A 13,991-nucleotide genomic window follows, 5' to 3' on the forward strand; every position below is an offset into this window, starting at 1 on the left:
TTCTTTGTCTAATGGAATAGGATGGCCGCCTTCAGTCTTCTATTAATTTGTGACCTCTCTTTGTGACATAATTTATCAAGAAAAGACTTTGACTATTATTGAAATGTTCACCACTATCTAAATTTGTCTCATAGAACCATTGCTATTCAAGAAAAAATCGGGCATAAAAGTTACCAACGATATATTTTTCGATGCACTACAAGAATAGTATATATATTCTCCATTATTATCAATTTCAGTATACACTTTTATAAATTTTTGATAGCAGTAATCCATATTTTTGGGCCAAAACCAATCGGTTACTATCGTGAATTGTGGATCTGCTGTCCATAGGGTGCTGAATGAATAGGAGTAAAGTAGAGCCTAGTGCATTTAAGAACATGTTTAAATTAAGCTTCCAAAAGCTTGGTATAGCAAAAATGTACTTAAGTCATATACCTATTCACAGTTCTTTATAGGAAGGTTTGATTTGTTGTAAAGGAAATCTTTATATTTTGAAGAAATTAGTAAGAATATTTTATTGGATTTGATAACTGTGATAAGAAAAATAGTTTGTGAATAATTTTATATAAGGCAAGTCAGGCTAAGTGCTTTTTTAAAAAATAATCTTAATGTTAACATCCAAAACTCTGGGATTCCTTAGGATTAAAGCACCAATAGATCAATAGTCAAAGTAAAACGAATACGCTTGGCAAGAAGGAAATATTCTATTATTTAATAAAAAGAGAGGGGCATTAATACTAAGTGGTCTTTTTTTCTCTATGATAAGAATGCCATAAAATGACGATATTTCTCTTTGTAAAGTATAAAATTTCGCTAAAGTAACTGCTTTACTTTTTTTGTAGATATCATCGCAACACAGCATTAACTGTATATTTCAATAAAGCACTAGGTGCTTGTTACTATAGAGTCACCGTTACTTTTGTCAATTAAGCAACTCTAGTTCATAAAAAATATTGTTATTGGCATTGAATAAGCTGAAGGTGTAACTAAACTTTTTTTGTTCAAATCGATAGCAAAATCCCCAGTATATTATTTTTCTTTATTAAACATATCAACTATATATATATATATCTATATTTGCTTTATTTTCTGCTGTTTACTTATGGCTCAATATTGCTTTGAATTATATGTAGTTTTATGTCCTAGTGACTGTTAGGTTCCTTTTGTGTCTACTTGTACTGACAAAATAAATATATAAAAAAACGTTTTTTTGTACCTTTGAGCAAAAAGCGCACAGACCAGTTAAGAGTAACCTACAAATCGCCGTTATAGAATTATGTACTCCATCTTTAGTTATTGCTACACCGATCAAAGCTAAACTCTTCATTATTCTTTTTACTTCATTGCTTCTTTGCTTTGCCTTACTTTACTTCACTTTGCAAAATCGCTTTTATAAGTAACTTTATTAAATATTATTAGCCTCCCCTTCTGTCGTAAAACAGTTACACAACCTCAGTAAAAGGAATATACAGTCATATCACGTTTGCTCTGACGTGGACATCTAGGACTGACAAAAAGCGCAGTCCTAAACTTTAATCGCAGATGAAAACTTTTCGATTACATATAGAACCCCTCCAACGCGCGTCGTTTGTTTTCTCCTTGAGCAACAACAGTCCCGGTTTCATAGTGAGGCGTCTCTTGCGACCGTTGCAGGGAGATTCTTCCATGCTACAAGCATCGGAAAGTGAAAGTTGTTACTCGCCAGCTCAGTTAATTCTGAGAAGTCGTGGGGCATGGTCTCTTTTCTTTTGGAAAGACTACTGTGTACATCGCATCGCCAATGTGGAATCATGATGCTGGGGGGAGGGAGGTCTAACCTGTGGTGAGATGTGCTGGCTCTTCACTGCTAACCTGACTGAACTCTTTAACGGCTGACGGTGAAGCTACTGGTAGTCGAATGAGCTGGACCTTATCACCTAGTGGTAAGTTCTCTGGCGAGTTCGCACCCACATTACTCGGTGACGAGATGTGGGGCTGGATGAACGGGTGCTTTCCGTTGGTTTGCCACCATTCCAGCACCTCCTTCGCTACCAAGTCAGGTTTACGTCCTGAAGGAGATTGAGCCGCGTAATGCGGGGACAAAGAACTTGGTGTCATGCTTTTTATTCTTTTACTCATGTAAAAGAACATTAAGTGAAATTCAATCAAATAGAATAAAATAGCTTCTTTATGTATATCTTTAAATAAATAAATAAAGTCTTTTTTAACTAGTATCGTCTCCAATAAAAAAAACACGCTTTTAAACTTTTTTTTTTTTACTTGATTGAAGAAGTTAATGTTGTAATTAGGAGGGCTCATTTATAAGAAAAAATTAATCTAGTCGAATAAATCTGAAAAGAAATGAAGTAAAAATGTAGTTTAATGTAATATAATATCTGTGCTCTTATCCTTGTGTCGATCACCGTGTTTAACTGTAGAGGCTATTGTTGTCTGTAGATTATATAAGGATAAAGGCAGAATAATTCTTGAGATTTTCGATGGCACGAAATATATATTGGTGAATTTGGCTAATCTTGATGGACATTGTAAATAAGATTATTTGAATGAGAGAAATAAAAAGCAATAGGTCAAAGGCAAAAATAAAAATAAAGAGAGATGAGAGGTGAGAGAGAATAAAGAAATGCGTGTTTGAAAGGGAGACCAAAATGGCGTGGTGAATCAAATACACAAGTAATGCCCTTGTTGTATTTACACAGACTTTGCACAAAAAAGTTTAATTTGGATGTATTTATGAAACAAGCATTATTATCTACAATTTTTTTGTACTTTGTATATTAGTGAATGTCTGTTGCTCTCAATCCTTTATTGAACATACACCAACATACGCGTGCAATTATATGCACAGTGCAAATTATGATCTGAATCCAAATAGGAAGAGTGAGCAAGTATTGATACATTACAGAATATACATCCTTTAATATTTTGTTTAAGAATAATTCGCCAAAGATGTACAAACAGCTTTTATATTATAGACCTTAAAGATAAGCTGATAGGAATAGAATATGTTGAGTAGTAAGGTATGAATGTCATGAACGAGACACATTTTCACTGAATTGCATGGAGTGAAGTGGGATTCTGATAAATTCTGGCTAATACAGTTGATTAATTTATAGAGTTTGTTTGCATGTCAATTTTTTGTTTTGTTTATGTTCAAGTGCCCAAAATATACAGTGCTTTTGCTATTTCAATATCGTTAAATTATTGGATAAAAGCGTTTTCTGGAAGTGTTTTAACCTGTTTAAAAAGGATCTGATTTTGATAATAGTATTTTTTTGCTGTAGTATCTCTTTGTCCTTTGAATAATATGATATACATGTATATATAATATATCTGTATTATATCTTAGTTACACTAATGCTGGAGCATCGATATACTTCAACTTCTGGCAATTGACAATTTAATATAATATAATGAGATAGACCAAAACAATAATTGAAAAAAAAACTCTCCTACACTCATTTAAACCCCCATGACGGAACCTCTTGGTGGGGTTTAATTATTGAATTAATTACATTTATACACTTTTTCAATTGAAAGACTTTATTTATTTATTCTGTTAGTCAAAGTGTATAGATTTGGTTTGTAGAAATATTATTATTTTTAATTTTTTAATTTTTTTTTTAAAAATTTTTATTATAATTTAAAGAAGTACAATTTCAACCAAAAAAGTACCAAAAAAAAAAGAGAAAGAGCAAATTCACATGTCTTTAACACACTTGTGTACTTCTTGTATTTAATACAAAATACTATTTTTTGTATATACATGTCTTTTCGGTTTTTCTTAATTGAATCTTCTAGACTAATACCTGGCTTAATTTCCTTTTTTTACTTTATGCCAACAATATGTCAATGCTAATTGATTAATAATCCATCCTTTTTCTCGTTGTCAGCTTAAATGCAATATCGGAGTTGTGATATGTCTATTCAGTCTATAAAAGGGAAGCCTATGTTGTGAATTTTGTTTTTTTTTTGATCTACACTTCATCACTTCTTTATTGAATCAATATGGTTTCCAACACTCAAATCATCTTCTCCAAGATTCCTACAACCTTCCCCGAGGTTGGAGAGCACATGACAATCAAGCATGACACAATTGATCTCGAGGCTGAACTTCCCGAAAACCACTACATTGTCAAGACCCTGACTCTTTCTGTCGACCCTTACATGCGCGGCCGTATGCGCGCTGCTGGAACCAAGTCTTACTCTCCTGCATTTGATCTTGACAAGCCCATGGCTGGCCACACTGTTGGTGTAATTGTCAAATCCAACAATGACAAGTTCAAGGTCGATGACATTGTCTATGGCATTGGACATTTTGCCGAATACACCCACGTTCCTGCCCAGCTCGCCTTCCTTTTCACTCCTCGCAACGAGGCCCGTGAGTCTGGTCTTCCGTTGTCCAACTACATTGGTGTCCTCGGTATGCCAGGTATGACTGCCTATGTTGGTCTGATCAAGTTCGGTAAGCCCAAGAAGGGGGAGACTCTTTATGTCTCTGCTGCGTCTGGCGCTGTTGGTCAGTTGGTTGGCCAGATCGGCAAGGTGCTTGGTCTCCACGTCGTTGGTTCGGCTGGTTCGGATGAAAAGGTTGCCTACCTCAAGGAGATTGGTTTCGATGGCGCTTTCAACTACAAGACCGAGGACACTAATGCTAAGTTGACCGAGCTTTGTCCCAACGGTATTGACATTTACTTTGAGAATGTCGGTGGCAAGATGCTCGAGAATGTGATCAACCACTCCAACAACTTTGGCCGTATCGTCTGCTGTGGTATGATCTCCCAGTACAACACCACAAACCCCGAGCCTATTCACAACCTTATTCAGATTGTCAGCAAGCGCTTGAGAATCGAGGGTTTCATTGTTGGCGAGCACCCCGAGATGGAGGCAGATTTCCGCAAGGATGTCACCCAGTGGCTCAAGGATGGTGTTATCCAGTACCGTGAGACTGCTGCCGAGGGAATCGAGTCTGCTCCCCAGGCCTTGATTGATGTATTGAAGGGCAAGAACTTTGGCAAGCAGGTTGTCAACATTGCTTCTCTCTAATCCTTTAATTCATTAATTCATTAATTTATTATGTATTATGTACTATTTTCTTGTTTATATCCCAATATTTTATGCCATTCTTTTTATTTCATAATTATATGAATCAATCAATAAACCAAGCTTGTATAATTGATAATCTGTATACATAACATATATTCTGGTTATCTGAATTTGTAGCTTACTAGTGAGCCCAACTAAAATAATCACATCAACAGCAATAGCAACAATAGTAAATGTTCCTCATAATTGTTTTGAACATATTTTTAATTTGGGGTGGTCATTATTATTATTATTTTGACATGCTCAATTTTTTAAGTAAAAAAGAAAAAATAGAGAGGGAGAGGGAGAAAATATTCAAAAAAGGGAATCTGTCAAGCGAGATTTAGGAAAGTGGCGGATATAGCGGAAAAACGTTTTGGCTCAAAAAATAACAGTAATGATTTTTTCTACGATTTTTTAAATGTTCCTCGATTGTTTGAATAAGAACAGCACATTATAATATGATATATATATATCGGATTTCTTTATAAGCTTGAAGATCAAATAGCCATGACATTTTTAGCCATTTCCTTCTTTTTGTCTTTCTTTCGCTCATAAGAATGGAACTGTCTTGGTGGAAGGATAAATATATATGACAATTTTATACAGCCAAGAATAATTTATCCAAAGAAAAAAAAAGACATGTGCTTATGAGTCTCAGTAAAGTTCTGAGGTATAAGGTACAGGATATCATACATATATATATATCTACATATTCAAGTAATAAGTTATAAAGATACAAGAAATGTCAAGGGCTTGTAAAAAAGAGCTTTTTACTCTTTTATTTTGAATATATTACATGATATTTCACTCTATACCCATACCGATATCCACGTGTTATGTAGTATTTTGTCGTGTATTGCTCAACACAAACCTAGCCGTCTCAAAAGTAAAACGATGGGCAAAAGGGGAATAAGAATAAGAAGTAAAAAGCATTATATACATAGAGAAAGAGAGAGAGAGAGAAAGATAAAGGTAGATAGATAGATAGATAGATAATTAATTAATTACTTAAATAAATAAATAAATAAATAGAGATATTACTGTACATAATCTAGTAATCTGAGAAAATGAAGATAAAGAGATTAAATATAAGAGCAGAGAAAGATACACTTATCATTCGGAATTGCGGTTCGGTACAAAAGAGATAAGCAGTTAATCTTGTAAGAATGAAAGAGACAGAGAGATATATAAACCAAAGATAATACATTGTTAATCCTCAAAACGAAATAATAGTATAAAATTTTATTATTATTATTAATATTTTTTAAAAAAAGGACATTATTTTGCCAAGAAACTATCCGATCTTGTGTGGCCTTGTACACCGGTCATTCTCTTATTCTTGTAATTATCTTTTTATTGAATACAAGATTGGCTTTGTAGATTCGTGTGAATTGTTTGTACCGAGTACGTTTTATACACATATATTTTTATATATACATGTGTATGTATGTGTAATTATTGGGATAAAACATCAACCGCCTTTCATTGTAAAGTACATTCTAAATCAAATGCATTGCAATATGATAATAGATATATTAGCATGTAAAATTGATACAGTGCCTAATTAGAACCGAGAAAGATATAGCTTTTGAAATATAGCTATAATAGTGATAATAATAATGTGAAGATGAAGTAACTTATTATATGTGGAGTATTATCGACAGTGAAAAACACACACACAAAAAAATCTAGATCTCATTTCTTTTTTAATTCACACACACAATCTATATGACATATTAAAGCTTTTGCGCAACAAGTGTAACAGTCCACGCAAAATATTACAAAAGAGATGTGAGAAATAATAATAAGGGTAGAATATATGCTATATATGTATGTGTATTTGAGGTGAGACTCTTTGTTCTTTTGACACTTGGCTAACGGTATGTGTAATATCATTTGATGTTGTCTGTACAATGAGAATATAATAGTTAACCTAAAATGATATACTCAAAGATATACAGCACAAGGAGACTAGAGTGAGATTAGGTTATCTTGGTTACTTCATTCCACGCTTATCGACTTTCAAACTTACTACAACCAGAACTTTATTCTACTTCCCAGGAACTATATCTTCTAAACGCACACACACACCCATATGTAAATTATCTGAAGTTTACCTGGTACAAAAAAGCCCATTTCAAAGACAACGCCAATCAACCCTTGAAGTGTTTGTCATCTTTTCATAGTTTTACTCTACTAACTTTTATCGCCTCTCTAATATACATTTTTTTTTTGGTTCCTCTTTTGTTCTTCATTTTTTTTAGCTTTGTAAGAACCAAAGGCACACAAGATATCAGAATTCAGTAAGGTTGTCCCTTGTGACAAAGTTATAGACCATAAAAAGAAGAAAGGAAGGAAGAGAGAGACCAAGTAATGTGATGCTATGGTATATGATGGGAATTACAATGATAAAACTATCAATATTATAAGGAGTATTACCACTATCACTATCATTCTTATTTTCCTTGGAAACACACACACACACACATATATATATATATATATATATAAGCTAGAGATTTTCCTTTACCTTGTCATTACTTTTTTTTCTCTTTCTCTTTTTCTTTATATTATCAAGCAACTTTAAGCTTGACATTCTCCAAACAAGACAAAATAATATGGTGGAGAAAACCAGCACCTCTACAACTGCGACTGCGACTGCAACTGCAACTGTAAATATCAATATTAATATCAATATATTCTTCAAAGTTAGCTTTATTACAGCCACAGTTACAGTTACGGCTACCGTTATAATAATGTTCTATTATTAAAAGATGCGCAAAAAAAGGCAACAACAGCTAACAAACATGTATTAGGTATTGAAATCAACTAGTGATAAACAGGCTTCAGCCGAACATATTGAATCTAATGGTCTTGATCGTGATGCTCAAAGACTCAGAGATCTTGGTTACAAGCAAGAGTTCAAGCGAGAAATCAGTCTTTTTGTCCAGGCTGGCTTTTCTTTCTCCACAATGGCTGTCTTGCCCAATTGGTAAGCAATAAACAAGCAATAGTAATAGTAGCAAGGCATTTAATTAGATAATAAATGTAGACATGTATGTGGGTATTTCTGTGCATTTCTGACATTATCTTCTTTTTGTGAACGTTTTAAAGGCTAGTTGGTTTTGGTGGATGTCTAAGTGCGGGTGGCCCGAGTTCTCTTTTCTGGGGATGGTAAGTGAAAAGCAAATATATATATATATATATAAAGATATTCTTTTTTAAAATTGACAATTAAACAAAATCAAAAACTAATGGGCATCTATGTATATGTTATATGTATATGTATTTAGGGTTGTTGTAGTTCCTTTTGTTGCATGTATTGGATTGTCTATGGCTGAGGTCATTTCAGCTTACCCGCTGGCGGGTGGAATTTATTCTTGGTGTTACATGCTCAGTAACAAGAAATGGGCTCCTTGTAAGTTTGAATTTGAGCTTGAGATCTTGTAGTGGTGATAATTTGTATATATAATCACATTATCCCTTGACCTGATATTGGTATTCTAAATATGAATTTATGTATATATATATAGTCATGGCATGGATCAGTGGTTACCTTTACTTGACTGGTTTAATTACGGCCAACATGACACTCGCTTGGTCTGCAACAGATTTTATTTATGGTAGGATCATACACTTATATATACCCACATATAGATGTTATTTATTTGCTTATTAATTCTTATATATAAAAACATCTTTTATTCTAGGTATTGCTAATCTTTATCTGGAGACTCAAATCACATCTCAAGGCGCATTTGTTGGTCTTTACTGTGGTATGTTTGTTCTTGCTACTGGTTACAACTGCCTTGGAATGAAATTCAGTACCTATCTCAACAAGTTCATGGGTAAGAAAGAAAAGAACGTTATCAATACTATCAATGCTAACAGAATATAATTTAATACTTTTATATCTCTATTTACATATATCTTATTGGTACTTTGATTAGTATTTTGGGTTTTTATTGGTACTATCATTGTTGTTATTACTGTTCCTGGTAAGGTGTATAAAGGTGTATAAAGGTAGATATTAAACATTTGTATGTATCTATGCATATGTGCATATCTTTATTTTAATCATCAGTCATGGCCCCAACCCACACCTCTGCAAAGTGGGTTTTTACTGAATTCATGAATGGCACTGGTTATGACAACTTGGGACTTGTATTTTTCCTTGGACTTCTCCAAGCCGGTTGGACATTGGTTGGATATGAATGTAAAGTCCTTTTGATGATTATTTTGATTTTTTTTTTACCAGCATTTCTATCCAATTACTCACCTACTTATCTATCGATCATTATTATTATTATTGTTATTATTATCGTTATTTTTATTTGTGTAGGTGGTGCTCAGATTGTTGAAGGAACCAAGAACGCCGAGGTTGCAGCACCGCGTGGAATTATTCTATGTATTGGAAGTGCAATCGTACAAGGATTTGTGCTTATTATTGCGGTCCTGTTCTCTATCCAAGACGTGGATGAGCTTCTTGAGTCTCCTATGCCGATTGCCACATTCTTTTTGCGATCGACTTCTAAACCCCTGACTGCGTTCTTTTTGGTGATTTTGCTAGTAGCCCAGTTTGGCTCGTTGTGCAACTCAATTCTTGCCACTGGCCACCTCTTTTGGGCCCTTGCTCGTGATGGCTGTGTTCCTTTTCACAGATCGCTTTATCAATTGTCAGATAACCATATTCCTGTTCGTGCCCTAATTTTACAAATGGCGATTTCTATTATTGTCATTATGCCTGTAAGTTGTAATTGTATATACCTTTTTTTTTACTTATTTTGTGTTTTGCTTTATATACTTTAATAATCTGCAGTCTTTTGGAACCATGATTTATTGGAAAGCTATTATGAGCACTGCAGTAATTTGTATTAATATCTCATATGGTCTTCCTCTCGTTTGCCGCTTGATTTGGACTCGAAAGGATATGCCCAAGGTAACTATTTATAAGTATTATTGAGAATAATATATTTTAATAGTTTATTGATATCATTAATCCAATAGGGTCCTTTTAATCTCCATGGCTGGAGTATCCCATTAAACATCTTGAGTGTATTTTGGATTTTGTTCTTTGGTGTTATTTTGTGTGTTCCCTCTTATCACCCTGTGGAGGCAGAGACCATGAATTGGGCAAGTTTGATGATAGGTGCGGTATCGATCTTTGCCTTGTGTTTCTGGTTTATCTCTGGTCGAAAGAACTATAAAGGACCAGTTCAGACCACTGAAGAGTAGATATATACTTTTACTTATTTATTTCTTCCTGTACATAAAAATAATATGATAAATTACTTTTTTGCTCCATACTCTTTTATCTATATATTCAATAAATTCAAAATAATAATAACAAAAACAACAACAATAAAGGCACCCTTTGATTCACTATTGTCGCTTTAAAAAATGTGGTTGTTATGGAAACCATACAGAATATTATATAAAATAAAAAAGTAGGATATTTAAATGTTTGTATACATGCGTATGCACTAGGATAAATCAGCTTAGACCCTCTTCTAAGCCTATTTCTATTTATTTAATATTGAACCTCTTTAAAGCTATTTAGCTGTATATTTCTATTTCTACTTTTATTACCTTTGTGTTCAGACCATTACGCATCTTTTAACTCCACTCAACTTAACATGTTTGTATCCAACCATTTTGTTCACGCTTTCCTATGTGAAGACGTGTATAAAAATAAATAAAAAATCATTATTTGATTGCATTAGGCGTTCACATAGTTGCGGTCGACCGATTTTTTTCGTCGGTCGACCGGTTTTTTTTCCCAATTTTAGGCAAAAAATTTATTCCAAAAATGGGCAACAAATTTAAGTGCATCCCCAGCAAAAGACAGGGGATGCACTAAAAATCGCTCCTTTTATAGAATATTTAATCGACGACATCTTTTTAAGCTGACGAGTCTTTGTCTACTTTTTTGCTGAAGTCTTAAAGCACTTAATTATTTACATCATCTGCATATTGCTCTTATTTTTTAGGCATTTCTGATAAAGAAAAGGTTGTTATTAAAAAAATCAGTAAAGTTCATTTTTTGAAGCCTTTGAACTGACTATTATTACTGTTATTCATGTTTGTAAATAGATAGAAAAATAAAAGTTTATTAGGGGGTATTTTAGTAAAATACAAATATTATGTGAAACTAACCTCGAGTGACTCTTGTTTTCAATTTCAGAAGCTACTATAAACAGTAAAGAAAATTAAGGCGGTCGACCGTTAAAAATCGGTCGACCACAACTATGTGAACGCCTATTAATTTCTCCATTGAGTGTAACATTGCCGTGAAACGTGGACATTAATTTTGGTTTTGGACAAAACAGATAATAATTTCTTGTTTTAAATGTCATATATACATAAACTATTATAAATATTATATAAAACCATGAACGCATTAAAGCACCAAAGCATTAAAGCAAGATAAACAGTAAGAAAAAAGAAAGAAAAGAGAAACATGAGTAAAGAAGTACGTAATGTGAAGAAATAAGGAAATTTATGAATGAATTAATGCTATAGGTGCTTTCCATGATTCTATATATTTAAAAAGAGATTTTTCAGTATCAAATAAGCTAATTTTATCCACTGATAGCCTCATCATACGTCTACTTTACCTGATGAATGCACGAATATCATTTGGTTCTGTGCTTAACCCGGCAAAATCGATGACTGCCAAACGGATATGTAGCTTGTCATATCCCCATCACAGTTCTTGACCAATGCCAAGTGATGTTTATAGTTTCCTTTGCATCGCAACATGATGATATGTACACTTTGGTGCATAAGCTCCTCGTGCGCAGACGATGGATCATTTCGCTCAGAAGGTTGCATCTAGTGTTAATACGTTCTTTGCCTTTAGATTTTCTTGCATATCCAATTGTTGTCATCGGATGGTGACGACAGTGTTGCTCGTATTTGACCAGGTCCTCGGTAACGTTGATTCCCAAATGTTTGTCCAGAAACACCCACAGCCATCGGCCTTCCAATCTTTTGCCATTTGACTTCATTGCTGTACGTTCACCCCACGCGTTACAGCTGTTGATCCAACCCTCAATCTGCTTCGTCGAGTTCGTGGCTGGTCGGAAGCGTTTTTCCAATATTGATTTTTGCTGAACTGACGCCAAGAAGATATGCTGGAATAGGGTAACATTCAAGGGTCGGTTTACATGCATGATTTGCTTAAAATGTGCCAGGCACAGCTCTTTCGCACATATCTCACTTTGGTCGGGGAAGATAGTGTGAAGAGTTAGTCAATATGTAACGGTCCACCTCTATGTCCCCACCCATCCTCTTGGTCACTCTTTAAACCCACCTTCCCGGTTATTCTCTTCATCCATCTCCCCATTGTTTCCTATTTGACTTTAGGTCTATCTCCCTGGTAGAACCTAGAAGCCTTCAGATCTGTTCTATCTCCTTTGGGAAGACATGGCTACTAGATGTGCCTTCTTGGGCTCTCCCCATCTCTTATTTAGAAAATACAAAGCTCTCAAAAAACATCATATAACAAATAAAATTCAAAACAAAAGCCGTGGTGTCTTCTTTTGCTTCGCAGCAATGGAGGCTCACCAACCCTCTTGAGCACAAAGCTCTCTACAAACAAAAAATATACATTTGGTAATCATTGCCTGTCGGAAAAGTAGTAGACTAAACTCACGAACGCTGCTTCATATAATCAAGCTAACGAGGGATTCGTTAACTTTTATTAAAAAAAAGTCATTTTTTTTTGATATTATGTTAGGGCGGGAATATTACTAATACCTTTATTAGAAAAAATAGTGAAAAAAATAAGTAAAGAAAAGTATACTGAAGGGATGCTTATATTCTTACACGCATACGTTAAAAATTACATCTATTAATATTTTCACGCTTAACCTTATCGTCAATTTAACAACAAAAAATAATACAACATGATTGGTCTATCATGTCTTACAATGTTTTTCAAATTTCTTTCAAGTTTGGCAAACTTTTGAGAAAGTTTATCAAACATTTGCGTTTTTCACGCCCAGATTTCTTTATAAGGATAATTTAAACTCCTCTAAAAGTTTTACAATGGGGATACTCAGCCAGATTGATTGATCAAACTTTAAATTCAAAGCTCAATATTATTGGACTAAAATTGTAGTAGCGACGATCAAAATTTGATCGTCTTTTTGAAAGATCAACTTTCGATCAAATTTCGATCAAAATTTGATCGAAAAACGTACGGCTCTCTGATTGGCTGAATCATTACTTTTTTATATGCAATACGATACTGTTTTTATCTTTCTCCTTAATAGATCATAGAATTTATTGGCGACAAAGTCATATAATACTTCTTTCTCTCCATCTTACATTCCAAAATATAGTACAAAGCAACAAACAATTGATGCCTTGAAGAAATCGCGTAAAATCAGTGAATTTATCGTGAAAAAAAACACTGGTAGAGTCTTTATAGCAAGTATAGACGAGCTTATTAAAGATATTTTAGAAGTAATCAAAAAGGAAGTTAACGTAAAGTTGGAGCAGATGGCTGCCGTGAAGAAGCTTGAAAAATCCCTTAAAGCAAATAGATACATACACAAGGTTGACAATGTATTGCCAGATCTTGAGTCAAATGAAAGAACGCTTGGCTTCTTCGAAAGTCTAGGCGTATATAGGTTCAAAGAATAAATCAGAATGTGCAAAAGGTTGTTCTATATATGCTATAAAATCTAAGAATTTTGTACGAATTTTGTACTTTTGTCTTTTGGTGTCCTCAACTACAAATGGAGATCATTGGCTAAGATTCACGCAAGAATTTGATCGATCAAACTGGCTGAGTACCCCCAATGTTTCACAAGGTCTCTATTTTCTGTGAACGAATTGACAGCTTTGTCTGGGTTTTAATAGTTTCTTTTTGCGTCAGTTAAATACCTTTTTTT

The 13,991-nt window shown here is 33.9% G+C and overlaps 5 protein-coding genes across 5 annotated transcripts; 3 read left to right on the forward strand and 2 right to left on the reverse strand.

Moving 5' to 3' along the window:
- Positions 1-1,624: 1,624 nt before the first annotated feature.
- On the reverse strand, positions 1,625-2,133 carry PHYBLDRAFT_167579 (hypothetical protein; the record flags this gene model as incomplete). The annotated part of the gene is made up of 2 exons (XM_018435672.1): positions 1,625-1,743; positions 1,821-2,133. The coding sequence occupies 2 exons, from the start codon at positions 2,131-2,133 to the stop codon at positions 1,625-1,627; spliced, it is 432 nt and encodes a 143-aa protein (XP_018292192.1).
- A 1,875-nt stretch (positions 2,134-4,008) lies between these two features.
- On the forward strand, positions 4,009-5,046 carry PHYBLDRAFT_144608 (hypothetical protein; the record flags this gene model as incomplete). Its single annotated transcript, XM_018431250.1, has 1 exon — positions 4,009-5,046. The coding sequence occupies one exon, from the start codon at positions 4,009-4,011 to the stop codon at positions 5,044-5,046; it is 1,038 nt and encodes a 345-aa protein (XP_018292193.1).
- A 2,915-nt stretch (positions 5,047-7,961) lies between these two features.
- On the forward strand, positions 7,962-10,305 carry PHYBLDRAFT_88021 (hypothetical protein; the record flags this gene model as incomplete). The annotated part of the gene is made up of 10 exons (XM_018443683.1): positions 7,962-8,080; positions 8,203-8,262; positions 8,382-8,506; positions 8,622-8,711; positions 8,799-8,936; positions 9,039-9,086; positions 9,173-9,304; positions 9,431-9,834; positions 9,908-10,027; positions 10,096-10,305. Coding segments are annotated over 10 exons (1,446 nt in total), but the record flags the coding sequence as incomplete, so codon positions are not given.
- Positions 10,306-11,783: 1,478 nt separating this feature from the next.
- PHYBLDRAFT_144610 (hypothetical protein) lies at positions 11,784-12,263 on the reverse strand (the record flags this gene model as incomplete). The annotated part of the gene is made up of 1 exon (XM_018431251.1): positions 11,784-12,263. One exon carries the CDS (start codon positions 12,261-12,263, stop codon positions 11,784-11,786), a length of 480 nt encoding a protein of 159 aa, XP_018292195.1.
- Positions 12,264-13,012: 749 nt separating this feature from the next.
- PHYBLDRAFT_167583 (hypothetical protein) lies at positions 13,013-13,740 on the forward strand (the record flags this gene model as incomplete). Its single annotated transcript, XM_018435673.1, has 3 exons — positions 13,013-13,065; positions 13,214-13,291; positions 13,437-13,740. 3 exons carry the CDS (start codon positions 13,013-13,015, stop codon positions 13,738-13,740), a joined length of 435 nt encoding a protein of 144 aa, XP_018292196.1.
- Between the last annotated feature and the right edge of the window lie 251 nt (positions 13,741-13,991).

Source organism: Phycomyces blakesleeanus (genome assembly GCF_001638985.1).
Source record: "Phycomyces blakesleeanus NRRL 1555(-) unplaced genomic scaffold PHYBLscaffold_9, whole genome shotgun sequence".
Taxonomy (NCBI): domain Eukaryota; kingdom Fungi; phylum Mucoromycota; class Mucoromycetes; order Mucorales; family Phycomycetaceae; genus Phycomyces; species Phycomyces blakesleeanus.